This window comes from Phyllobates terribilis, unplaced genomic scaffold, assembly GCF_046119375.1.
Source record: "Phyllobates terribilis strain yellow unplaced genomic scaffold, ASM4611937v1 Scaffold_12__6_contigs__length_324123572, whole genome shotgun sequence".
NCBI classification, from domain to species: domain Eukaryota; kingdom Metazoa; phylum Chordata; class Amphibia; order Anura; family Dendrobatidae; genus Phyllobates; species Phyllobates terribilis.
Genome location: NW_027362772.1, coordinates 316,130,473 through 316,158,047, shown reverse-complemented (window position 1 = coordinate 316,158,047; position 27,575 = coordinate 316,130,473). Strand labels below are relative to the sequence as shown.

General features: G+C 45.1%; 1 protein-coding gene across 2 annotated transcripts in view; it reads right to left on the bottom strand.

Moving 5' to 3' along the window:
• The window catches only part of FLI1 (Fli-1 proto-oncogene, ETS transcription factor), a 111,791-nt gene extending 97,099 nt beyond the window's left edge, over positions 1 to 14,692 (bottom strand). The window contains exon 1 of one of the 2 annotated variants that reach the window (XM_073657434.1): positions 14,217 to 14,692. In XM_073657434.1, coding sequence (XP_073513535.1) covers positions 14,217 to 14,249 — 33 coding nt within the window. In that variant the 5' untranslated portion in view covers positions 14,250 to 14,692. Of the gene's footprint in view, positions 1 to 13,790; positions 13,994 to 14,216 lie in introns of those variants that run through there. The other variant, XM_073657433.1, reaches the window with a different exon arrangement.
• Between the last annotated feature and the right edge of the window lie 12,883 nt (positions 14,693 to 27,575).

The window sequence follows — 27,575 nt, the reverse complement described above, 5'->3', positions numbered from 1 at the left end:
AAAACTTCACGGATGGTAAGTTTTAAAAGTCTCTTTTTCAGGCACGCAGTACCCGGTGGTTGCGGGCACGTTATCCTGCCGACTACGCCAAAAGTTGACGCACCCCCTGGGCCATGTTCAGGGGATACCCGGAGCCGGATCTGGGTAGGGGTAGTAGTCCTTGTGGCGGTGACCCGGTCCGTGCCCAGGGTGTCAAACTAAGTGACAGTCTATGGCAGTAGATGTTAACTTGATTGTCGACTACGCCACCCGTTGAGTGCGGCTTTGAAGCCGCCGCTGCAGAGCAGTCCACTGAGGCCGGTGGTATATGTGCAGCGGTGATGGTATAACCCCCAACGGGAGGGGTATGGCCTCAGGGCAGCAGGTGTAGATGATGGGGGTTGTGATGATGCAAAAAGAAGATTCAGAGTCAGGAGATGCAGTTCAGGGTTTTTACTTACTGGTGTTCTTTTGGTCACTCTGGCCTTGAGTGACCACCCGAGCCGTGCTGCGTCCACCAGGTCCTGGACTCGGCTAACCCCCAGGCAGTTCTGAAGCGTGGTCCTGAGCTCCTTTCTGACTCTCCCTTCTTCTGGCCGTTCCCACCAGGGATCCACTTTTGGCCGGCTCCCTCGGGTCTCTTGGTGGTCAAGCCTCCTCTGGGCTCCCTGACCCTATGCTCGGTGTGCCTTTCTAGTGGATTTGGTGAGGGTCGTGGCAGATCCTGACCATGACCTCCGGTTCCTGGCTAAGGTTCGTTTTGGGCCTCCGCCAGCTTGGGATCCGGTACCCTTGTCCTCCAACCCTTCACCCTTCTGTCCTTATTCTGGGATCTTGGGGTTCCTTCTTGTTTCCTCTCTGGATCCTTCTCACTCCTCTCTCTCTCTCTGCAGGCTCTGCTCTGGAGCTGGGCCCAGCCGGAGCCACAGCTCCCTGTCAGCCCTCCTGGCTGAGCTCCTCTGCTCTGCTCCTCAGGCTAAACTCTCACTGAATTCACCCTGTTCTAAGATGGTGCCCACCTTATATACTCCCTCTATGTGTGAGCTCAGGTGACCAGCACCCAATGAGCTCCTATCTTTACCCAGACTACTCCCCCTATCTGCCCCTACACTACTGGGATGTTCCACCCCCCTCCCACTCCAGCCAGGGACAGACGCAGTCGTACCTGCACATAAACTGGTGGGAGTACCGTCGTTCTGTCCCCCGGAAATGGGATGTATGTAGTGCATGCAGCCTACTAGCTCAGTTCCACACTCCATCCTTACCCGGGAGTGGAATACCACACCTCTGGCTTGAGGTGTAATACCCCTGTAGCAGCCGAGTCCTCAGGGTGCTACACTTCTATTATACATACTTCTATTATACATACTTTTATTATACATTCATACTTCTATTATACATACTTCTATTATACATTCATACTTCCATTATACATACTTTTATTATACATACTTTTATTATACATTCATACTTCTATTATACATACTTCTGTCTGCACCCCATTCCAAGGCCAGCACCACTCGGTTATCTTGCTCCCTATTGTTCACAATGGTGCGGTTTAGCTAACATGGGATAGGATAAAGGAAATAAAGGTCAAATGTTCCCTTTTGTTCTGTCAGAGGAAGTCGATCAGGAAAAGCTGAATGTGTCCCACGGAAGTCTCCCCGCTACTGATAAGGGAACCCAGCTGAGGCGGCTTTGGATGCAAAGACTATCAAAATGCTAAAAGAACAAACCAATATTAAAGTAAATGTGACTGATAAGTGGCATTAACTCGCCTGCACCCAGTGCCATGCTTTACCTCATGTATAGATCAGAAATGATAATTCTGCTGCGGAGAGTCCTGCGTGAGTCTCAATATCAGACTGTTTCACAGGAATGTTACAAGGCAGGGTGCGCCACTGAGATATTCAATACCCAGCCTTCCACCGAAATGGAAAATCGGCACAAAACTCAGCACTATACACCCACAAACAGTGTAAGAAGTAAAACCGAACACAAAACCACGGCACAGGCCCAAAACATTCAAAAACCCTAATTATAGCATAGTTTTATTAATCAACTTTCCCTTTGAAAGCGTGGACACTTCGTATTGTGTCTTAAGATTGTGATACGCATTACATAGAATGTGGGGAATTTGGAACAAATATCTTTCATCCAAATAAAGGTACAGCAGATGAGTATCCATAGTACATAGCTAGCTTTACACTGAATTTTCATTTAGAAATGTTCTAAGTTACATCCTAATACTATGCCCCAGAGCTGCACTCACTATTCTGCTGGTGCAGTCACTGTGCACATACATTACATTACTGATCCTGAGTTATATCCTGTATTATACTCCAGAGCTGCACTCACTATTCTGCTGGTGCAGTCACTGTGTACATACATTACATTACTGATCCTGAGTTACATCCTGTATTATACTCCAGAGCTGCACTCACTATTCTACTGGTGCAGTCACTGTGTACATACATTACATTACTGATCCTGAGTTACATCCTGTATTATACCCCAGAGCTTCACTCTCTATTCTGCAGGTGCATTCACTGTGTACATACATTACATTACTGATCCTGAGTTACATCCTGTATTATACTCCAGAGCTGCACTCACTATTCTGCTGGTGCAGTCACTGTGTACATACATTACATTACTGATCCTGAGTTACATCCTGTATTATACCCCAGAGCTTCACTCTCTTTTCTGCTGGTGCAGTCACTGTGTACATACATTACATTACTGATCCTGAGTTACATCCTGTATTATACCCCAGAGCTGCACTCTCTATTCTGCTGGTGCAGTCACTGTGTACATACATTACATTACTGATACTTAGTTACATCCTGTATTATACTCCAGAGCTGCACTCACTATTCTGCAGGTGCAGTCACTGTGTACATACATTACATTACTGATCCTGAGTTACATCCTGTATTATACTCCAGAGCTGCACTCACTAATCTGCAGGTGCAGTCACTGTGTACATACATTACATTACTGATCCTGAGTTACATCCTGTATTATACTTCAGAGCTGCACTCACTATTCTGCAGGTGCAGTCACTGTGTACATACATTACATTACTGATCCTGAGTTACATCCTGTATTATACTCCAGAGCTGCACTCACTATTCTGCAGGTGCAGTCACTGTGTACATACATTACATTACTGATCCTGAGTTACCTCCTGTATTATACTCCAGAGCTGCACTCACTATTCTGCAGGTGCAGTCACTGTGTACATACATTACATTACTGATCCTGAGTTACCTCCTGTATTATACTCCAGAGCTGCACTCACTATTCTGCAGGTGCAGTCACTGTGTACATACATTACATTACTGATACTTAGTTACATCCTGTATTATACTTCAGAGCTGCACTCACTATTCTGCAGGTGCAGTCACTGTGTACATACATTACATTACTGATCCTGAGTTACCTCCTGTATTATACTCCAGAGCTGCACTCACTATTCTGCAGGTGCAGTCACTGTGTACATACATTACATTACTGATCCTGAGTTACATCCTGTATTATACTCCAGAGCTGCACTCACTATTCTACTGGTGCAGTCACTGTGTACATACATTACATTACTGATCCTGAGTTACATCCTGTATTATACTCCAGAGCTGCACTCACTAATCTGCAGGTGCAGTCACTGTGTACATACATTACATTACTGATCCTGAGTTACATCCTGTATTATACTCCAGAGCTGCACTCACTATTCTACTGGTGCAGTCACTGTGTACATACATTACATTACTGATCCTGAGTTACATCCTGTATTATACCCCAGAGCTTCACTCTCTATTCTGCAGGTGCATTCACTGTGTACATACATTACATTACTGATCCTGAGTTACATCCTGTATTATACTCCAGAGCTGCACTCACTATTCTGCTGGTGCAGTCACTGTGTACATACATTACATTACTGATCCTGAGTTACATCCTGTATTATACCCCAGAGCTGCACTCACTATTCTGCTGGTGCAGTCACTGTGTACATACATTACATTACTGATCCTGAGTTACATCCTGTATTATACTCCAGAGCTGCACTCACTATTCTGCAGGTGCAGTCACTGTGTACATACATTACATTACTGATCCTGAGTTACATCCTGTATTATACTCCAGAGCTGCACTCACTATTCTGCAGGTGCAGTCACTGTGTACATACATTACATTACTGATCCTGAGTTACATCCTGTATTATACTCCAGAGCTGCACTCACTATTCTGCTGGTGCAGTCACTGTGTACATACATTACATTACTGATCCTGAGTTACATCCTGTATTATACCCCAGAGCTGCACTCACTATTCTGCTGGTGCAGTCACTGTGTACATACATTACATTACTGATCCTGAGTTACCTCCTGTATTATACTCCAGAGCTGCACTCACTATTCTGCTGGTGCAGTCACTGTGTACATACATTACATTACTGATCCTGAGTTACATCCTGTATTATACCCCAGAGCTTCACTCTCTATTCTGCAGGTGCATTCACTGTGTACATACATTACATTACTGATCCTGAGTTACATCCTGTATTATACTCCAGAGCTGCACTCACTATTCTGCTGGTGCAGTCACTGTGTACATACATTACATTACTGATCCTGAGTTACATCCTGTATTATACCCCAGAGCTGCACTCACTATTCTGCTGGTGCAGTCACTGTGTACATACATTACATTACTGATCCTGAGTTACATCCTGTATTATACCCCAGAGCTGCACTCACTATTCTGCTGGTGCAGTCACTGTGTACATACATTACATTACTGATCCTGAGTTACCTCCTGTATTATACTCCAGAGCTGCACTCACTATTCTGCTGGTGCAGTCACTGTGTACATACATTACATTACTGATCCTGAGTTACATCCTGTATTATACTCCAGAGCTGCACTCACTATTCTGCTGGTGCAGTCACTGAGTACTTACAGTAGTGTGAAAAAAGTGTTTGCCCCCTTCCTGATTTCTTATTCTTTTGCATGTTTGTCAGTTAAATGTTTTAGATCACAAAATAAATGTAAATATTAGACTAAGATAACACAAGGAAACACAAAATGCTGTATTTTTTTAAATGAAGGTCTTTATTATTAAAGGGAAAAGAAATCCAAACCTACAGGGCCCTGTGTGATAAAGTGATTGCCCCATAAACCTAATAACTGGTTGGGCCCTTGGCAGCAATAACTGCAATTAAGCGTTTGCGATAACTGGCAATGAGTCTTTACAACGCTCTGGAGGAATTTTGGCCGCTCATCTTTGCAAAATTGTTGTAATTCAGCCACGTTGGAGGTTTCCGAGCATGAACCGCCGTTTTAAGGTCACGCCACAGCATCTCAATCGGATTAAGGTCAGGACTTTGACTAGGCCACTCCAAAGTCTTAATTTTGTTTTTCTTAAGCCATTCAGAGGTGGACTTGCTGATGTGTTTTGGATCATTGTCATTCTACATAACCCAAGTGCGCTTCAGCTTGAGGTCACGAACTGATGGCCGGACATTTTCCTTCAGGATTCTTTGGCAGACAGCAGAATTCATGGTTCCATTTACCACAGCAAGTCTTCCGGGGCCTGAAGCAGCAAAACAGCCCCAGACCATCACACTACCTCCACCATATTTTACAGTTGGTATGATACTTCTTTTCTGAAATGCTGTTTTAATTCTATGCCAGATGTAATGGTACATATACCTTCAAAAAAGTTCAAATTTTGTCTCGTCAGTCCACAGAGTATTCTCCCAAAAGTCTTGGCAATCATCAAGATGTTTTCTGGCAAAACTGAGACGAGTCTTTGTTCTTTTTGCTCAGCAGTGGTTTTCCTCTTGGAACTCAGCCTTGCATTACATTTTTGCTCAGTCTTTTTCTTGTGGTGGCATCATGAGCACTGACCTTAACTGAGGCAAGTGAGGCCTGCAGTTCTTTGCATGTTGTTGTGGGATCTTTTGTGATCTCTTGGATGAGTCGTCGCTGCACTCTTGGGGTGATTTTGGTCTGACGGTCACTCCTAGGAAGGTTCACCACTGTTCCATGTTTTCACCATTTGTGGATAATGGCTCTCACTGTGGTTCGCTGAAGTCTCAAAGTATTAAAAATGGCTTTCTAACCTTTTCCAGACTGATAGATCTCAATTACTTTGTTTCTCATTTGTTCCTGAATTTCTTTGGATCACAGCATGATGTCTTAGGTACAGGGTCCATTTTAGGACATGATCAGATATCAAAATCAAACATCAGAATGATGTCTATTTGAGGCTAAATACCCCGTCTGACAAGTGATTCTGACGAGCGACTTTTACAACTATAATAATAATAATAATAAAAAGGAACTGTTTGCTGATGGGACTTGAACCCAAAATTCTGTGTCCCAAAGCCAGTGCACTAATCACTAAGCTATAAACTCAGTAGTGAAAACCTAGGAGTTCTATTTGGTTATATGATTTTCAGTGCAAACTTGTCTAAAATTCATTGGGACTTATGCACAGACTGCAAGCAAGCCAAATCCAAATGAAGTTTGATTTTGATGTGAGTCTGATGTGTGACTTTCTTCAAACATCAGAATCACAATGACTTTTAGTCACCCTGAGTATTTTCATGGTTGATCTCATAAGACAAGAAAAGCTGTCAGCTTGTATCACTTGACTGGATAGATCAATGGTAAGGCATCAGCCTCTGAAACTACAGTGTTAGAGTTCAATCATGATAGGAATAAGAATTTTTTTTTTAATTATGCCTATTTAGCACACAAACTACAGGGGCATTTTACTTTTAATATCTGACATTCTGATTGTCATCCTGATGTGTTAAAAGTTTCAGACACGCTGTCTATTTCCATGGTAAATTACATAGCCAAAGTAAATTGGGAGGCAATAATTTACTACATATCTATTTCCAAGTGACTTTATATTTGCATAATTTCTTAACGGGGTCTAATGATAAAATGTCTTTATTGTAAATTTTTATTTCCATCCACCCAAGTACTGGCTGCAATCTCCCAATTTACTTTGGCTATGTAATTTACCATGCAAATAGACAGCGTGTCTGAAACTCTTAACACATCAGGATGACAATCAGACTGTCAGATATTAAAAGTAAAACACCCCTGTAGTTTGTTTGCTAAATAGCCATAATAAAAAAAAAAAATTCTTATTCCTATCAGGGTTTGAACTCTAACACTGCAGTTTTAGAGGCTGATGTCTTACCATTAAGCTATCCAGTCAAGTGACCGAGCTGGAAGCTTTTCTTGTCTTATGAGATCAACCATGAAAATACTCAGGGTGACTAAAAGTCATTGTGATTCTGATGTTTGAAGAAAGTCACACATCAGACTCGCACATCAAAATCAAACATCATTTGAATTTGGCTTGCTTGCAGTCTGTGCATAAGTCCCAATGAGTTTTAGACAAGTTTGCACTGAAAATGATATAACCAAATAGAACACCTAGGCTTTTACAGCTGAGTTTATAGCTCAGTGGTTAGTGCACTGGCTTTGGGACACAGAATTTTGGGTTCAAGTCCCATCAGCAAACAGTTACTTTTTTTTATTATTATTATTACAGTTGTCAGTCACTCGTTGAAGTCACTTGTCAGAATCAGTTCTCAGACAGGGAATATAGCCTCAAACTAACATCATTCTGATGTTTGATTTTGATATCTGATCATGTCCTAAAATGGACACTGTACTTAGGACCTGCCTGACAAAGTGAAGTAGATCCAATTTAAGTGATTTCTTGATTGAGAACAGGTGTTGCAGTAATCAGGCCTGTGTGTGACTAGGGAAATTGAACTCAGCTTCCCAAAGATGTGATAAACCACAGTTATGTTTTAAGAACGAGAGGCAATCACTTTTTCACACAGGGCCCTGTAGGTTTGGATTTGTTTTTCCCTTAATATTAAAGACGTTAATTTAAAAACTGCACTTTGTGTTTACTTGTGTTATCTTTGTCTAATATTTTAAATTTGTTTTGTGATCTGAAACATTTAAGTGACAAACATGCAAAAGAATAAAAAATCATCAAGGGGCAAACACTTTTTCACACCACTGTACATTACATTACTAATCCTGAGTTACCTCCTGTATTATACCCCAGAGCTGCACTCACTATTCTGCTGGTGCAGACACTGTGTACATACATTACATTACTGATCCTGAGTTACATCCTGTATTATACTCCAGAGCTGCACTCACTATTCTGCTGGTGCAGTCACTGTGTACATACATTACATTACTGATCCTGAGTTACCTCCTGTATTATACTCCAGAGCTGCACTCACTATTCTGCTGGTGCAGTCACTGTGTACATACATTACATTACTGATCCTGAGTTACCTCCTGTATTATACTCCAGAGCTGCACTCACTATTCTGCTGGTGCAGTCACTGTGTACATACATTACATTACTGATCCTGAGTTACATCCTGTATTATACCCCAGAGCTGCACTCACTATTCTGCTGGTGCAGTCACTGTGTACTTACATTACATTACTGATCCTGAGTTACATCCTGTATTATACCCCAGAGCTGCACTCACTATTCTGCTGGTGCAGACACTGTGTACATACATTACATTACTGATCCTGAGTTACATCCTGTATTATACTCCAGAGCTGCACTCACTATTCTGCTGGTGCAGTCACTGTGTACATACATTACATTACTGATCCTGAGTTACATCCTGTATTATACTCCAGAGCTGCACTCACTATTCTGCTGGTGCAGTCACTGTGTACATACATTACATTACTGATCCTGAGTTACCTCCTGTATTATACTCCAGAGCTGCACTCACTATTCTGCTGGTGCAGTCACTGTGTACATACATTACATTACTGATCCTGAGTTACATCCTGTATTATACCCCAGAGCTGCACTCACTATTCTGCTGGTGCAGTCACTGTGTACTTACATTACATTACTGATCCTGAGTTACATCCTGTATTATACCCCAGAGCTGCACTCACTATTCAGCTGGTGCAGTCACTGTGTACATACATTACATTACTGATCCTGTGTTATACTCCACAGCTGCACTCACTATTCTGCTGGTGCAGTCACTGTGTACATACATTACATTACTGATCCTGTGTTATACTCCACAGCTGCACTCACTATTCTGCTGGTGCAGTCACTGTATACATACATTACTGATCCTGAGTTACCTCCTGTATTATACTCCAGAGCTGCAATCACTATTCTGCTGGTGCAGTCACTGTGTACATACATTACATTACTGATCCTGTGTTATACTCCAGAGCTGCACTCACTATTCTGCTTGTGCAGTCACTGTGTACCTACATTACATTACTGATCCTGAGTTACATCCTGTATTATACCCCAGAGCTGCACTCATTATTCTTCTGGTGCAGTCACTGTGTACATACATTACATTACTGATCCTGAGTTACATCCTGTGTTATACTCCAGAGCTGCACTCACTATTCTGCTGGTGCAGTCACTGTGTACATACATTACATTTCTGATCCTGAGTTACATCCTGTATTATACTCCAGAGCTGCACTCACTATTCTGCTGGTGCAGTCACTGTGTACATACATTACATTACTGATCCTGAGTTACATCCTGTATTATACTCCAGAGCTGCACTCACTATTCTGCTGGTGCAGTCACTGTGTACATACATTACATTGCTGATCCTGATTTACATCCTGTATTATACCCCAGAGCTGCCCTCACTATTCTGCTGGTGCAGTCACTGTGTACATACATTACATTGCTGATCCTGAGTTACATCCTGTATTATACTCCAGAGCTGCACTCACTATTCTGCTGGTGTAGTCACTGTGTACATACATTACATTGCTGATCCTGAGTTACATCCTGTATTATACTCCAGAGCTGCACTCACTATTCTGCTGGTGCAGTCACTGTGTACATACATTACATTACTGATCCTGAGTTACATCCTGTATTATACTCCAGAGCTGCACTGTCACGGGTGTGTCAGGTGTGACAGTCGCTCTGGAGACGGCTGTAGAAGGTCACTGCGCTTGGCATTGCAGACACCTTCTTGATTCCCTCATCTCTGTGGTATAGTTGTATCCTTCTTCCTTTAGGAAGAAGGATACAACGTGTTGCACTTAGTCTTCCTCTCACCTTTCATGACATTCTCTCACTATTCTGCTGGTGCAGTCACTGTGTACATACATTACATTACTGATCCTGAGTTACATCCTGTATAATAATCCAGAGCTGCACTCACTATTCTGCTGGTGCAGTCACTGTGTCCATACATTACATTACTGATCCTGAGTTACATCCTGTATTATACTCCAGAGCTGCACTCACTATTCTGTTGGTGCAGTCACTGTGTACATACATTACATTACTGATCCTGAGTTACATCCTGTATTATACTCCAGAGCGGCGCTCACTATTCTGCTGGTGCAGTCACTGTGTACATACATTACATTGCTGATCCTGAGTTACCTCCTGTATTATACTCCAGAGCTGCACTCACTATTCTGCTGGTGCAGTCACTGTATACTTACATTATGTATGTGGGCTGGGGTGCACTGAATATTCATTTTCTTTAGCAGCGGGCACAGTGTTGGCTGCAGCAGGCGGCTCCTGCCTCCTGTGCTGCTGCTCCCCCCACCATGCACTGCCACATTCGGACTATAACATGCACCCCCCACTTTCCTCCAAAATTTTGGACGAAAAAAGTGTGTCTTATAGTCTGAAAAATACGGCAGTTATCACATTTGCATTGTGACATGATCTCCATCATGCTGGAAAGAGCATTTTTCATTACGAAATTGCTGCTGCTGGATCATTGGGAGAAGTTGCTCTTAGAAGAGGTGTTGATCCCATTCTTTATGCATGGTCTCAGGAAACTTTACTGTTGACATGACACAGTACTCATGGCAGCGCTCCCCTTTTATTCTCCAGACAGTCCCTATTTCAGTTGTGCCAAACAGTGGAAAGGGGGCTTCATCAGAGAAAATTATTTACCCCAGTCCTCTGCAGTCCAATCCCTGTATTTCCTGTAGAATGTCAGTGTGTCCTTTTATGTTTTTCTTGAAGAAAAGTGACTTATTTGCTGCCCTTGACACCATTCCGGCCTCCAAGTGCCTTTGCCTTGCTGTATGTGCAGATGCACTGACACCTGCCTGCTACCATTCCTGAGCAAGCTCTGCACTACTGCAGAACAGATCATTTAACTGCAGCAATGTCCTTGCCTGTAAAGTCCTTTTGATGCACAGCAATCATGACTGCATGTGTTGCATTTTAGGTAACCTTGGTTAATAGAAGACAATGATTTGAAGCACCAACCCTCTTTTAAATCAACCAGTTTACTTTTATAATTCAATCAGCAAAACAAAGTGATATCAGCAGCTTTGTCCTCTTTAACTCTTTCTCCTGAGCTAATGAGAAGATTGCCCAAATGATGTAAGCTGGTCATATTGTGTCAAGGCTTAATTTAAGTGAAAATTATTCTTATGATTCATTTTCATGGCAAGGAATAACTTTACAGGTTTTTTTTTTATATTCATTTTGATCACTCATTACAACAATTTTAGACTTAATGCAATTTACCACTATAAAAAAATGAAGCAGCAAAATTTGTCAGTCTGAAAATTTTTGACCACAACTGCACATGTCCCGGCCTTTCCATCTCCCAAAGTCTCCCCTCACTTTAAAATGCACTTTAAGGCCATCTACCCCACCTAGCATGGTTTCAGCCCTAACCATAGCAAGCATTAGGTGGACTAAGTTGTGCCACTCTTGAGGATGCATAAACCTTCTAAGACTCCTGTAATGATGACGAAACAACACTGAAGTAGATGTGCTCACGTTATCATTGGTTTTATCTCTCCTGATTATAAAGCACCCATAAATGCTGCCCCCCTCCCATCACACGTCCGCCTGCCTTCTAACATAAGGCATCACTTTGTCACTCGCATATCTGCAGTTACAGATCTAATCAAACATTTCGCTTGGTGCAGTTTGTTATTTCTTAACTGTATTTTCCATCAGGTCAGCAGATTTCACTCTACAAAAATGCACAGATCAAACGCGTTCTGCACCCCAGGCGCAGGCGAGCGCTCATTCTGGGGGCACAGGCGGTTCAGATGCAGATACCCCTGTATAAAACAGACCTAGAAACCCTGATACAGGCACAACGCAGCGGAATATGTTAGCGCTATATAAAAATAAAGATTATTAATGACCTGACACCTGCTGGCTGTTCACTTTAACCTCGCAAGTTCTGTGCTCTTCAATCATTTTATCAAACTACTTTTATTATGATGGAGCAGAAACATCCGTTTTATACCACGTTTAGGAGCCTAATGTATGCTAATGCATGGTAATTTGTATTGTTATCATTATTAACCCATGGCACGGTTTTATTGTCTATGCATAGAGCTAAATAGGGATGTTTGGTATTTCTTTGTCTTCTGTTATTGTATGTATCATACTGAAAGATTCAGCTTTATTGTGCTAAGGATGAAGCAACATGAGTCCGCTTCACACACACCCACTGTGGGCATGCGGCCATGTGTTACTCTGTCAACTTCCTCTGCTACTTTCCTCAAAGAAACAGACCGATCTTGATGATATATAACCGCCTGGACCTTGGCCTGTGCCCTCAAACGCTGTGATGCTAAGGGGAATCCAAATTGCTGCCCAATATGTCCATTTTCCCAGTATTCTGCCCGTTTTTCTCAGCTATCTGCCCATTTGTCCTAGTCTTGGTGCCATGCTTCTTCTGTTCACTATATCCAATATAGTACATTTAACCTACTGTCAGAGCCATATCATACAGCCCCCACGTCAGTCCTTTTTTTTGGCTATGTCTCTATATGTCCACTGCATTTAATTCCCCTTCTACTGCCAATACCTAGCGCTCCCTGCACCTGTCTGAGCTGACCCCAGTGCCCCTCGGTCTCTTCTACCTAGTGTTAGCACTGTGCCCTATTATACCACCAGGACCAACACTTTTCCTTAATTTCTAAACTTCACTCTGCCTGTGACTTTCTGCCTGTTGTGCTCACATCACTACTTCTATCTACTACAGGTTTAATTCATGTAACTGGGATGATTCTTTTTTTGTTTGTTGTAGTAACATTTTTTGCTTTTGAGTAGCACAACAAATAGGACTGTTATCAGAGCCCCAAAACCTTTATAGTGTCCATGAACATCCCACACTATGATATGGAAGAACAGGAGCTCCTAACACAAAGTCTAGACTGCATTATAATCTGTAGTGTATGTTGTATGGAGGTATATGGAGAAGGTTGTGTATAGATTATATAGTGAGGAGAGCTCTTCTATAGCAGCCTGCTATATACTGGAAAGACCAAGGCTGCTGATCCTAGATTTATGGTGATCAGAATTCTCTTCTGCACCATATGTAACCTAACGATGGATCTGGTAACATATAGTATATATACAGAGGGATGAGAGTGTACATAAGGAGAGGGGTCGGCCACCTATAGGAGAGCTCGCATATACCGGTACATAGGAGCGCAGAGAGTGCAGCTCCGGCGTCCCGCCAGTGACTGGAGAGTGTCGCCCGCAGGTGATGGTTGCAGATTGTGGCTGCTTGTATCCCGGGGGCAGAGGTTCCGGGCAGATGGGTCAGCAGGGGCATCTGATTCTCTTCCTCGTATGAGACGGGTAATTGTGGACATGCTGAAGTACGGGTCCATGGGCAGAAAGCTGAGGAGGAGGAGGAGGAGGCGATAGTCGTGGGGTTCAGCCTAGCAGACAGGGCCATGTAGACGAGCTCGTCTCTGCAGCCCCAGGGCCACTTTCTTACCTTGATCGTCCCGTCCATGGGCAGTTGAATGCAGAAGGGGCCAGTGATGTCCCACACATTGACCCGGTGGTACGGCTCCCGAGCCCGATGACTCTGCTGCCCCTGCCCTCCTGTCTCTGCCTCCCCTGACACTCTCTTCACCGGATGAAAGCTTTTTTTGGTCATTTTGGGAAGTGAAGTCACTGCCTGCGCATCTACATCATATACAGACAGGATATATGCGCCCGGAGATAAGACCACTCACATCAGCAGCAGCAGCAGCAGCCCCTTCCTGGAGACCCCCCAACTCTACAACTACAGGGAAACTTCTGTGTGACTCGCTGAACTTCCAGCATTCAGCTCCCAGAACAAATCTATAGCCCCCCAACTGTGTGAGCAGTGCTATCATACATGTGGGGGGACACACTGCTATAAAGTATCACCCACCTTTCTGTGCTCCACCAGTTTCTTCAGATGCATTATGTCTGTACGACCCCCGTCCAGTGTAATCCACAATGTTAGATCCAGCAGCAAGAACAGAACCAGTGTTCTCCGGGTACAGGGTTGAGGGTCTTCCCGAGGGTCTTACAGAATCAGACAGACAAGGTGAGCTTCTTCTGCAATCACGGGAAAAGATGAGGGTCCTTCAAGATCAGCAATGGAAGTGAGGGTCCACCGCAATCAGGGGATGGTCCTCCAAAATCAGGTACTGGGGGAACAAGGTTAAATGCTCCAGGATGAGGGGACAAGGCGAGGGCCCCCCCAGGATTATTAGTTACTAGATGATGGAATGAGGGTCCTCCGACATCAGAGGATTAAGGACCCATTTGTCCAAGGGCCCGGGTCGCTTTCACCTTACTTCTTTCTGGTCCGTGTTCCCCCTAAAATTAACCTCATCAATTCTAGTGCAATTTCCAGTGCAGCTGCGGGGCAGGGGGAGCGGGGGGCTCTGGTCGCTGTAGGTAAAGGAGGGAGGGTCTGTCTCCATCCATGTAGACTGGAGGAGGAGGGAGATGGAAAGGGGACTCGTAGCCCCCTCCTTCTGTCTGCTCCACAATCCAGGGGTCTGCATCCAGGTCCCCAGAGTCCACCACATCTGGATGCAGCTTGCGGGGTCATTTCTCCCCTTTGCCTGGGGCCACTAGAGCATCAGCTCTGTAGAATTAAAGCCCATTAACCCTTCAGCAGATTGTGAAGCTTTGAAATTGGGGGGGGGGGGGGGGGGATATGCAGAACCGCGAAGTACTAGGAGTCCCAGCCTGACAGAGCAGCAGAGCTCGTTACACTGTGTCAGCTCGCTGCAGCCATAATATGTGACTATCAGGAGCAGATTGGGGGGCAGCTCCAAGGGGCATGGGCATAAAATAAATGCGATCTGACTATACATGCCAAAGAAAGTTTCCTACAGAATACACAAGTGCAGACACAATATACTGAGCTCAGGTGACTGGGGGACCCTGTATGTCAGACATTGTCGCTGGAGGTTTTACTTCAGTCTTACTATTTGTCCTCCTCCCATAGACTCTCATTCAGTAGCAGTTACCCCAAAGCAGACTCTTGCCCCCATACACTTCTCGCTCCCTTTTACTCCCTTTATACCCCCTATGAGGAGCACATTGCCAGGACCCCGCATCTGCAATGATTTGACCTCTCGCTTGGGGCCACAATTAATCTGAGATTTATTTTTACTGAAAATATTGAAAAAAGTGTCCCCGGAGCTGAGAAACGGCGCATCTCAGGGGTCCCCGGAGCCCAGAAACGGCGCATCTCAGGGGTCCCCGGAGCTGAGAAACGGCGCATCTCAGGGGTCCCCGGAGCTGAGAAACGGCGCATCTCAGGGGTCCCCGGAGCTGAGAAACGGCGCATCTCAGGGGTCCCCGGAGCCCAGAAACGGCGCATCTCAGGGGTCCCCGGAGCTGAGAAACGGCGCATCTCAGGGGTCCCTGGAGCTGAGAAACGGCGCATCTCAGGGGTCCCCGGAGCCCAGAAACGGCGCATCTCAGGGGTCCCCGGAGTCCAGAAAGGGCGCATCTCAGGGGTCCCCGGAGCCCAGAAACGGCGCATCTCAGGGGTCCCCGGAGCCCAGAAACGGCGCATCTCAGGGGTCCCCGGAGCTGAGAAACGGCGTATCTCAGGGGTCCCCGGAGCTGAGAAACGGCGCATCTCAGGGGTCCCCGGAGCTGAGAAACGGCGCATCTGAGGGGTCCCCGGAGCCCAGAAACGGCACATCTCAGGGGTCCCCGGAGTCCAGAAAGGGCGCATCTCGGGTCCCCGGAGCCCAGAAACGGCGCATCTCAGGGGTCCCTGGAGCCCAGAAACGGCGCATCTCAGGGGTCCCCGGAGCTGAGAAACGGCGCATCTCAGGGGTCCCCGGAGCTGAGAAACGGCGCATCTCAGGGGTCCCCGGAGCCCAGAAACGGCACATCTCAGGGGTCCCCGGAGTCCAGAAAGGGCGCATCTCAGGGGTCCCCGGAGCCCAGAAACGGCGCATCTCAGGGGTTCCCGGAGCTGAGAAACGGCGCATCTCAGGGGTCCCCGGAGCTGAGAAACGGCGCAGCCCAGGGGTCCCCGGAGCCCAGAAACGGCGCATCTCAGGGGTCCCCGGAGCTGAGAAACGGCGCATCTCAGGGGTCCCCGGAGCTGAGAAACGGCGCATCTCAGGGGTCCCCGGAGCTGAGAAACGGCGCATCTGAGGGGTCCCCGGAGCCCAGAAACGGCACATCTCAGGGGTCCCCGGAGCCCAGAAACGGCGCATCTCAGGGGTCCCCGGAGCCCAGAAACGGCGCATCTCAGGGGTCCCCGGAGCTGAGAAACGGCGCATCTCAGGGGTGCCCGGAGCTGAGAAACGGCGCATCTCAGGGGTCCCCGGAGCCCAGAAACGGCGCATCTCAGGGGTCCCCGGAGTCCAGAAAGGGCGCATCTCAGGGGTCCCCGGAGCCCAGAAAGGGCACATCTCAGGGGTCCCCGGAGCTGAGAAACGGCGCATCTCAGGGGTCCCCGGAGCTGAGAAACGGCGCAGCCCAGGGGTCCCTGGAGCCCAGAAACGGCGCAGCTCAGGGGTCCCCGGAGCCCAGAAACGGCGCATCTCAGGGGTCCCCGGAGCTGAGAAACGGCACATCTCAGGGGTCCCCGGAGCCCAGAAACGGCGCATCTCAGGGGTCCCCGGAGCCCAGAAACGGCGCATCTCAGGGGTCCCCGGAGCTGAGAAACGGCACATCTCAGGGGTCCCCGGAGCCCAGAAACGGCGCATCTCAGGGGTCACTGCTGCGCCTGAATGGCTGCTGTGAAGTCCTAGCTACAAGTCTGCTTCCAATTTACCCCAGAATTCCTGCCCCTTACCAGACTCTTGCGATCCTAGCATTATTAACTCTTCAGTAACCGGTGTAGAAAAAACCCTGTTGATGATTAACATCGCTGACTGCGGCACCGCATTGTGTGGTTTACACCTACTTCTCTCCTAAACTTTTGGCTAAATGCCTCCATATACCAGCCATGACTGCAGTCTTAATTTCCAGAATTGAAGATGCAGATGATCCCATCAATGGAAAGCCCAATATCCTGCAAAGCCACCGCACATTTCATCTCAAGTTACTGGCTGGATGAGAAAATGATTCATGGTTTAATAAATGATCATTATTACATCTATAGTTATTGCATTGGACGTCATTAAAGTTCACAGCAGCCATGTGGATGAAGGTTTTCTTCATCTTCACCAGTTTCTTATGTATCTTCCTCCGTGGTATACTGTAAATATTGTTGCTTACGGAGATACATTGTATCTGCTGTGATGGCTGCGTCTTCCCTCTGTGACTCCTGTAGTTTGGAGGGGGGCTTGTTGCCTGTACAGACCCCTCTGTGTGTGCAGGGTCGGCTCCAGGCTGTGTAATACCTACAGTATATATGAATGCTTCTCTTTGTGCAGGGGCACAGGGTTTAGATTGCATGAAAATAAGAAAACAAGGAACCGTTCACATGGAGAACACATCGCCCTCATCCCTCTACCTGGTGCATCCTTTGTATATGGACCGCAGGGTCCTTGGGATCTGGCCTGGTATAGACTGCAGAGATCCTGTGAACAGTCCTCACTTAAAATCTCCATGTTCCTGGGTAAGAGTCATTAGATGGAGCCTGTAGGGTTTGGGGACCATCCTTGTATGCAGACTGCTGAGTCCAGGATAACAGGTTTAGTATGCAGTTTTTAGGTTTTGGGGAATAATCCTTGCATAACCTAAGGGTCCTGAGAAACGCTTTCACTACAGAGACCACAGGTCCTGAGGACAGGCCCTTATATGCACACTGTGGGTTTTGGGGAGCAGCCCTTGCTTGCACACTGTGGGATTTGGGGGAACAGCCCTTGTATGCACACTGTGGGATTTGGGTAACAGCCCTTGTATGCACACTGTGGGTTTTGGGGAGCAGCCCTTGCTTGCACACTGTGGGATTTGGGGGAACAGCCCTTGTATGCACACTGTGGGTTTTTGGGAGCAGCCCTTGTATGCACACTGTGGGTTTTGGGGAGCAGCCCTTGCTTGCACACTGTGAGATTTGGGGGAACAGCCCTTGTATGCACACTGTGGGATTTGGGTAACAGCCCTTGTATGCACACTGTGAGATTTGGGTAACAGCCCTTGTATGCACACTGTGAGATTTGGGGGAACAGCCCTTGTATGCACACTGTTGGATTTGGGTAACAGACCTTGTATGCACACTATGGGATTTGGGTAACAGCCCTTGTATGCACACTGTGAGATTTGGGTAACAGCCCTTGTATGCACACTGTGGGTTTTGGGGAGCAGCCCTTGCTTGCACACTGTGGGATTTGGGGGAACAGCCCTTGTATGCACACTGTGGGTTTTTGGGAGCAGCCCTTGTATGCACACTGTGGGTTTTGGGGAGCAGCCCTTGCTTGCACACTGTGAGATTTGGGTAACAGCCCTTGTATGCACACTGTGAGATTTGGGGGAACAGCCCTTGTATGCACACTGTGGGATTTGGGTAACAGCCCTTGTATGCACACTGTGGGATTTGGCGGAACAGCCCTTGTATGCACACTGTGGCATTTGGGGAGCAGCCCTTGTATGCACAGTGTGGGATTTGGGGAGCAGCCCTTGTATGCACACTGTGGGATTTGGGTAACAGCCCTTGTATGCACACTGGGATTTGGGGAGCAGCCCTTGTATGCACACTGTGGGATTTGGGTAACAGCCCTTGTATGCACACTGTTGGATTTGGGTAACAGCCCTTGTATGCACACTGTGGGATTTGGGTAACAGCCCTTGTATGCACACTGTGGGTTTTTGGGAGCAGCCCTTGTATGCACACTGTGGGTTTTGGGGAGCAGCCCTTGCTTGCACACTGTGAGATTTGGGTAACAGCCCTTGTATGCACACTGTGAGATTTGGGGGAACAGCCCTTGTATGCACACTGTGGGTTTTTGGGAGCAGCCCTTGTATGCACACTGTGGGTTTTGGGGAGCAGCCCTTGTATGCACACTGTGGGTTTTGGGGAGCAGCCCTTGCTTGCACACTGTGAGATTTGGGTAACAGCCCTTGTATGCACACTGTGGCATTTGGGGAGCAGCCCTTGCATGCACACTGTGGGATTTGGGTAACAGCCCTTGTATGCACACTGTGGGATTTGGGGAGCAGCCTTGTATTCAGAATATAGGATTTGGGGAGCAGCTCTTGTAGAGACCATATGGACCTGTGAAGAAGTCATTGTATGGAGGATCACCCCAGTGTATCGGTCACTCTCTAGTATGTTCAATTCTAAATTATGCAGTTAGGGTACATGATGGTTACACAGGTATAGCAATAGTTCTAATTAAAGGCCCCCACACTATACAAATCCTCCTATTGAAGGGGAATGTCCTGCAGTCAGATAAGCAGAGACAAATAGTAATTCAGTCTGTCTGCACCTCTCCACTCAGCTCTACTTTGGTGAGGAGTTTTACCATGTCTTGACCACTGTTTGTCTGTTCACGTATTTTTAGCCTTTTCATGGTTATGGCTCTGTAGGTGGCGCTGTTCTTGTGAAGTATTTCCGATTTGAGTTCTCTGGTCCTGCAGCCCTGAGGGGGCACTTGTTGGAGGCTGTAGTACGGACACACTGACGTGTTCAATCTTTATTCCTAAACTCTTAATATAATAATTTTAGTATTTTATTTTTCCACATTGTAGTTTTCTTTCTGATTGCTGAAACTCCTATCAGACTGAGACGTCCATTTGGGTAGAGATCACTTCTTATCAGTATTGTCATTATTATTTAAACAAAAATAGCACTAGTGAAGTAAGGCAGGAGTCTAAAATCTCTTTAAACCCTTCTATAAGGACATACGTGTGTACAGGGCCAACGCGTTTCAGCTTCGGTTTGGTGCCTTCATAAGGCCAGTATGGACTCTGGACAAAGACATCAGATAGATGCTGAAATGTGTCGCCCTGTGCACAATATTGTGCCCTAATTAATGGGTATGAAGGTAATTTGGACTCCTGCCTTACTTTATCGGGGCTATTATTTTCCTAATGATTTGTATTATTTATTTTGTAATTTCATACAATGGAGGCGCCTATACCCAACCGGTTTAATGGGATCAGCAGCACATGGTATCCTACTGACAGCCTTAGAACAGAGCTGGGCATGGCGGCCGCACATCTCCTATACATGAGCACTCTGCCTGTCTGTCCACGACTGTCACCACTTTCTAATAAAGGAATCTGCATCATGGAGCGTCCTCTGTGTCTCCTGATCTTCCATGGTGTCCAGCGCATGTCAGGGGAGAGGGACACTTACTTGTAGCAATCTGACTAATTATCCTTTTAATCTGTAATCCACACTGCAAAGCCTCATTCACACCAGTGCAGGACAGTTCTGTGCATTTACAGGGGAAGACTATCTACATATGCTGAGAATATTACCAATATTCTGTACATGTAGACCAGCACATTATGCAATGACTGACGCAGCAACAGTAAATATATCAGGAGTTTACTGGTGATATCATTAGCAGAAACCACATTTACACTATACACAGTATAACTATATGGGGAGACCTAATGGACAGAAGCACAATGTGTAGTGTAATCTGCTGTGCAGTATTCACCCAAGATGAGGTTAATTATCACACCATTTACAGTACAGACCAAAAGTTTGGACACACCTTCTCATTTAAAGATTTTTCTGTATTTTCTTGACTATGAAAATTGTACATTCACACTGAAGGCATCAAAACTATGAATTACCACATGTGGAATTATATACTTAACAAAAAAGTGTGAAACAACTGAAAATATGTCTTATATTCTAGGTTCTTCAAAGTAGCCACCTTTTGCTTTGATGACTGCTTTGCACACTCTTGGCATTCTCTTGATGAGCTTCAAGAGGTAGTCACCGGAAATGGTCTTCCAACAATCTTGAAGGAGTTCCCAGAGATGCTTAGCACTTGTTGGCCCTTTTGCCTTCACTCTGCGGTCCAGCTCACCCCAAACCATCTCGATTGGGTTCAGGTCTGGTGACTGTGGAGGCCAGGTCATCTGGCGTAGCCCCCCATCACTCTCCTTCTTGGTCAAATAGCCCTTACACAGCCTGGAGGTGTTTGGGGTCATTGTCCTGTTGAAAAATAAATGATGGTCCAACTAAACGCAAACCGGATGGAATAGCATGCCGCTGCAAGATGCTGTGGTAGCCATGCTGGTTCAGTATGCCTTCAATTTTGGATAAATCCCCAACAGTGTCACCAGCAAAGCCCCCCCACACCATCACACCTCCTCCTCCATGCTTCACGGTGGGAACCAGGCATGTAGAGTCCATCCGTTCACCTTTTCTGCGTCGCACAAAGACACGGTGGTTGGAACCAAAGATCTCAAATTTGGACTCATCAGACCAAAGCACAGATTTCCACTGGTCTAATGTCCATTCCTTGTGTTCTTTAGCCCAAACAAGTCTCTTCTGCTTGTTGCCTGTCCTTAGCAGTGGTTTCCTAGCAGCTATTTTACCATGAAGGCCGGCTGCACAAAGTCTCCTCTTAACAGTTGTTGTAGAGATGTGTCTGCTGCTAGAACTCTGTGTGGCATTGACCTGGTCTCTAATCTGAGCTGCTGTTAACCTGCGATTTCTGAGGCTGGTGACTCGGATAAACTTATCCTCAGAAGCAGAGTTGACTCTTGGTCTTCCTTTCCTGGGGCGGTCCTCATGTGAGCCAGTTTCTTTGTAGCACTTGATGGTTTTTGCAACTGCACTTGGGGACACTTTCAAAGTTTTCCCAATTTTTCAGACTGACTGACCTTCATTTCTTAAAGTAATGATGGCCACTCGTTTTTCTTTACTTAGCTGCTTTTTTCTTGCCATAATACAAATTCTAACAGTCTATTCAGTAGGACTATCAGCTGTGTATCCACCAGACTTCTGCACAACACAACTGATGGTCCCAACCCCATTTATAAGGCAAGAAATCCCACTTATTAAACCTGACAGGGCACACCTGTGAAGTGAAGACCATTTCTGGTGACTACCTCTTGAAGCTCATCAAGAGAATGCCAAGAGTGTGCTAAGCAGTCATCAAAGCAAAAGGTGGCTACTGTGAAGACCCTAGAATATAAGACATATTTTCAGTTGTTTCACACTTTTTTGTTAAGTATATAATTCCACATGCAAGACAGCCGGTGATAGTGCAGCTAGATACGCGCAGTCCCATACACAATGAATGGAGTGGTAGATTGAGTATACAAACCTCTGCTCCAGTCCAGAGCCTGGTTCTTGAAGTTCGGAGCCCCTTTCTCGGACCCTCAGCGATCAGTGGATGTAGGATAGCTTTTGATTCTGGAAATAGCCCTTTAACACCCAGAGGCAGTATATGCCATACACTTTTGAGAGCTGAAGGTTTGTTCTATGCAGTCCACACAACCCCTGTGAGCTAAACACCTCAGCTGATAGATGTCTGCTACTTGATCTGCACAGGTTTTTTGCATTTAGATCCAAAGAATGTTTTCATTCACTGAACACAAGCAGAGATTTTGAAAATTGTGAGAAAGTGAAGAAGAAAATCTGTTACAGTTGTAGTAGCTTTAGGCTTTATGAACCCGAAAACACCTTTTAATGGTAAAAGGAGAGCACGCCATGCTGTATTCTGCCGGAACCTCATGTACTTATATTGGGTGCAATTTGCAAAGCTAAATCCACCAGAGTTCTTTCTCAAGTTATGACAAGAAACAAGCATACACCACATTTATTATTGTCTTGAACAAGAGTTGTGGTAGAGAAAACATGGGGTATGGCTTTGTCGTAAAGGGGACAGGTAAAATTTCTTCAAATTCTTCAGATTCATAAAAAAAAAATATGACCCCCCCCCCAAAAAAAAATCAATTTGGCGCATTTTAGTCTGTTTACTTTGTCTAAACATTAGACGACTTTAGCCCATTTTACGTATTGTCTTTTGGGGGGTTTTGGTCCATTTCCCGATCTGTAGCACTTGGTGACGTCACCTGGAACCGTTTTCCGGAACTCTGCTGTGGAGTGCACCGTCAATTCAGCTGAGTGAGCACTGCTGGCCGGAGCGCTCCTCGCCTTCCATACCTTTTATCTCAATTTCATTTCTAACGAGACCTCTCTAACTATATGTCGCTAAGACCCACTGGCCGAGAGGATACAAGGATTTGATGGGAGACTGTATTTTTCTACTCTACACTATGCGCTGAATAGTTATTGCTGTATCATAGAATGATAGAATGTCAGAGTTGGAAGGGACCTCCGGGGTCCTCGTGTCCAACCCCCGGCTCAATGCAGGAGTCACTAAACCATCTCAGACAGATGTCTGTCCGGCCTCTGAAGACGTCCATTGAAGGGGAACTCACCACCTCTCGTGGCCGCCTGTTCCTCTCATTGATCTCATCACTGTCAGAAAGTTTTTTCTAATATCTAATCTGTATCTTCTCCCTTTTAGTTTCATCCCATTGCTTCTAGTGTTTCCATGTACAAATGAGAATAAGGACGATCCCTCTACAATGTGACAGCCCTTCAGATATTAGTATACAGCCTGATCATCTATTGCACTGGATAAACCTCCCTTCAAGTATTGTTGATTTTAACCTAAGCACGTTATGCATTTATCAGCATTAATTCTATATTTTATGCATTTGCGCCAATCCATTACTGTATTCACATATAACCTGAGAGGCAATTAGGTTTGAGCAATTTTTTTTATTTATTCCATCTGTTCACATATGCAGATTTTTTTTTTCTTTGATATGTTTAATTATGTTGCATTTGTTGGTGGATAAATGCTTACTACGTGTCTGTTGTGAACTAGTGCTTCCATTACATGCTCTATTGTATTATTTGGCTGTAATACCACAATATTGCCAACAAAATTGTGCACCCGATTTTCACTGTTTCATGATTTCTTCCACTGCATATGGCCGTGGTTTTGTCATCCACAATGGGGTTTTATGCCCTGTTCCCATATACAGTCAGGATTCTTCATAGAGTGGCCATGGACTTAACAAGGTGCATCATTCTTTCTGTACCTTTTTTGGAGTAAAAGTTTATATTTTAGGCATATTTATTTGTGTGCCACATTCCTTCTCTTTTGCAACATTTTTTTGCGCTAGTTTTTTTTCGGGGTTTGCTTGGTTTTCATTACACAGATGCTTTGCGCTAACTCCTCATTTGCAACTACATAATGTAAAATAATAATTCTAAGTGTTACCCTATTTTTTTTAACAATTGAATATTAACGTATAACATTTTACTCTAAAAACGGTGCAAATCAAAGGAAAAATGAGCATGTTTTTATTTGCACCAAACTGAATCCCTTCTCAGACAATTTTCATTTTTGCTTTTTCATATTTTCCTCTCCCTTTTTGAATATCCATAACTTTTTATTATTGCATTGACATGGACCTATGAGGGCGTTTTTCCTTTTTGTGGGACAAGATGTACCGTCGTTTTGAATTACACCATTTATGTTACCATATGGAGTAAGAGAAAATGGCCAAAAATTCTAAATGCAGTGAAATGGTGAAAAAAAAAAAGAAGCAAAAAACCTGCAATTCTGCCATTATTCTTTGGATTTTATTTTAAGGCTATATTCACACATAGTGTGGGTTTTCTGCTGCAGATTTTTATGGCAATTTTCAGCTGCGTTTTGCAGCACCAGCCAAGTCTATAAGAAACCAGAATTCTCTGTTCACACATCTTGTTTTTGTTTTTTTTTACTATTTTATTGGCTTAATTAAATCATGAATTTTGTATAAAAAAAAAATAATTGATTGATTAGTATTGTCATTTTTTGAGAACCCTGCCTTTTTTATATTCTCATGAATGGAGGTGTGTGGGGGCTTGTTGCTTTGCATGGCGAGCTGATACTTTTATTTTTACAGTTTTGGGGCACATACTATGATTTGATCACTTCTTATTGTATTTTTTTGCATTATTGCAGCAACCAAAAAAACTAAATTCTTGTGTTTTTAATTTTCTATTCTCATTACAGCGTTTGCCTGTCGGCTTAATTGATGTTATATTTGGATAGATTGGACTTTTCTGGATGCAGCAATACCAAATATGTATTCAGCGGGTGAAATATATATTGAACACGTCACCAATTTTCTAAGTAAATATATTTCTAAAGGTGCTTATTGACATGAAATTCTCACCAGATGTCAGTAACAACATCCATCCAATCTACACAGGCAAAGAAATCACCACAGATGGCCATAAATTAAGTTACCGTATTTTTCGGATTCTAAGACACACCTGACCATAAGACGCACCCCAAATTTTGGGGTGGAAAATAGGAAAAAAATATTTTTATAAGATGGGGGTCCGTCTTATAGTCCGAGTAGGTATCTTATCTGGGGGGCGGTGATCATGGAGCAGGGGGTCACAGGAAGCAGGGTCCCTCGGGATGCCGGCCGTGGCAGAAGTGGAGCAATGCTGCTGGCCCTGAGTGGGAGAAGGGGGTGCCCCAGCAGCAGGGGGGTTGCGGCGGTGGAGCGGGATCACAGGAAGCAGGGTCCCTCTCTCAGGAACCTGGCGGCATAAATGGTGAGATGCTGCGGGGCTGGTGTTGGCGGTGAGGCATTGCTTTTCCAGCAGCCATCTTCTTGAAGCCATGGTCTACAGGAAATGGCCGCCCGAGCTGGTGCATGAGCAAACTGGGATCTCTGTGACCATTTCCCTGAGGCCCTCGGCTACAGGAAGATGGCCGCCGTAGGCGGTGCATCTGGCTGGGCCGAGATCCCAGTCTGCGCATGCGGCCCACGGCTTCAGGAAAATGGCAGCCGGGAAAGCTCTGCCTGACCACCGAGACCTCGCACCGCTTCTGCCGCCGCTGGGTTCCAGAGGGAGAGACCCTGCGATCCACCACCACTGCAACTCCCCGGTAAGCTACATTCGGACCCTAAGATGCACCCCCCATTTTACTCCCAAATTTGGGGGGAAAAGGTGCGTCTTATGGTCTAAAAAATTCGGTATGTGTAATAATGAGAAATGAAAAAAGTATTGAACTCATGGAGCAAGAGAGGTGAAAAAAGTCCTGGAAAGTCCTGACCCCGGCTGAAATCTATTAGGAATTAGAAAGCAATCCTGATTGCTTGTACTATAGACAGCAGTACCACAGTATTGCTGCATATAGTGAATGTCCATCTTCTATGACATCCAACCACATGATTGACGTTACTGGAAAGATCACATGACGGGCGCAGCCCCAGGCTGCCATAGCTGCCCATCGGCTCCCTACAGTCACATCACAGGGGGGCAGATGGGCGCCTGAACTGACATCTGGGCCATACCGCAGTGCTTAAGTGTCGTTTTCAGTGAATGACAGCAGCGATCAGAAAGCGTTCTGATCGCTGCTGTTAGAAACAAATGCCAGCTATGTAATATATTTGGCGTCTGCCCTATGTAGAGCGGGTGCAGCTCCCGAGCCCACTCCAAAGTGCCTGACGCGCTCCTGCAGAAGCGGGTAGTGATCTGATTTCTAACTTTTTTTTATCTGCCTTTTTCTGAACTCCTCTCTGTGGATTTATGACCACAAACTCCTTCAGAGGAGAGCTGAACTTTCATGTGGTCCTAAGTCAGCTGGAGAGAAGATCATCAAGAGACAAGAGTTCACTGACAGATTCTCCGTTAACTGATTCTGCAATCAGCAAAATTTGGTATAGAAGACTGGAAAGAATTTAATGAAAATCAATTGCAAAAATCATTTTTAGCCCAAAGTGTATGCATTTAATATAACAAAAATTCTGTGTTATACTATGCCTGATGAAGAGACCTGCGTAGTCTGGAAAGCTTGCAATTTGTTACCATCTTTTCAGTTAGCCATTAAAAGGTATCAACCGCTGAGGACTCTAAAATCTAAATATTTTTATATATATATAAAAAAAAAGAAAATACATGGCCTCTGAAAGTGTCCATAGCTTTTATAGATGCCAAAATGTCTTATAAAATTAAGAGTGAAGGTAAAAGCGGACTCGCCTGGAACCATGGTCGATATTGGGGTGGAAATTGGAAGGGAGATCTCTGAGCGAACGCTCCACAACCGTATCCTAAAGTGAGGTTAATTGTACATCGTCTGCGCCATATTTCAGGTTTTTGTACCTATTGGAACAGATTTTAGAGAAAGGAGTGAGGTTGCAAGTTGTTGTAAAAGGTGCCATTGTGTTTTAGCTCATATTTTGTGTACTATACATTAATGATAAATGGAGACAAAAAGCACACACCTAGTGAGCTGGGCCATTTACATTATTCCATCAACCCATTTAGTTTGGGTAAATTTCTTAATCTTGTGACACTATATCGATTTGTGTGAATTTT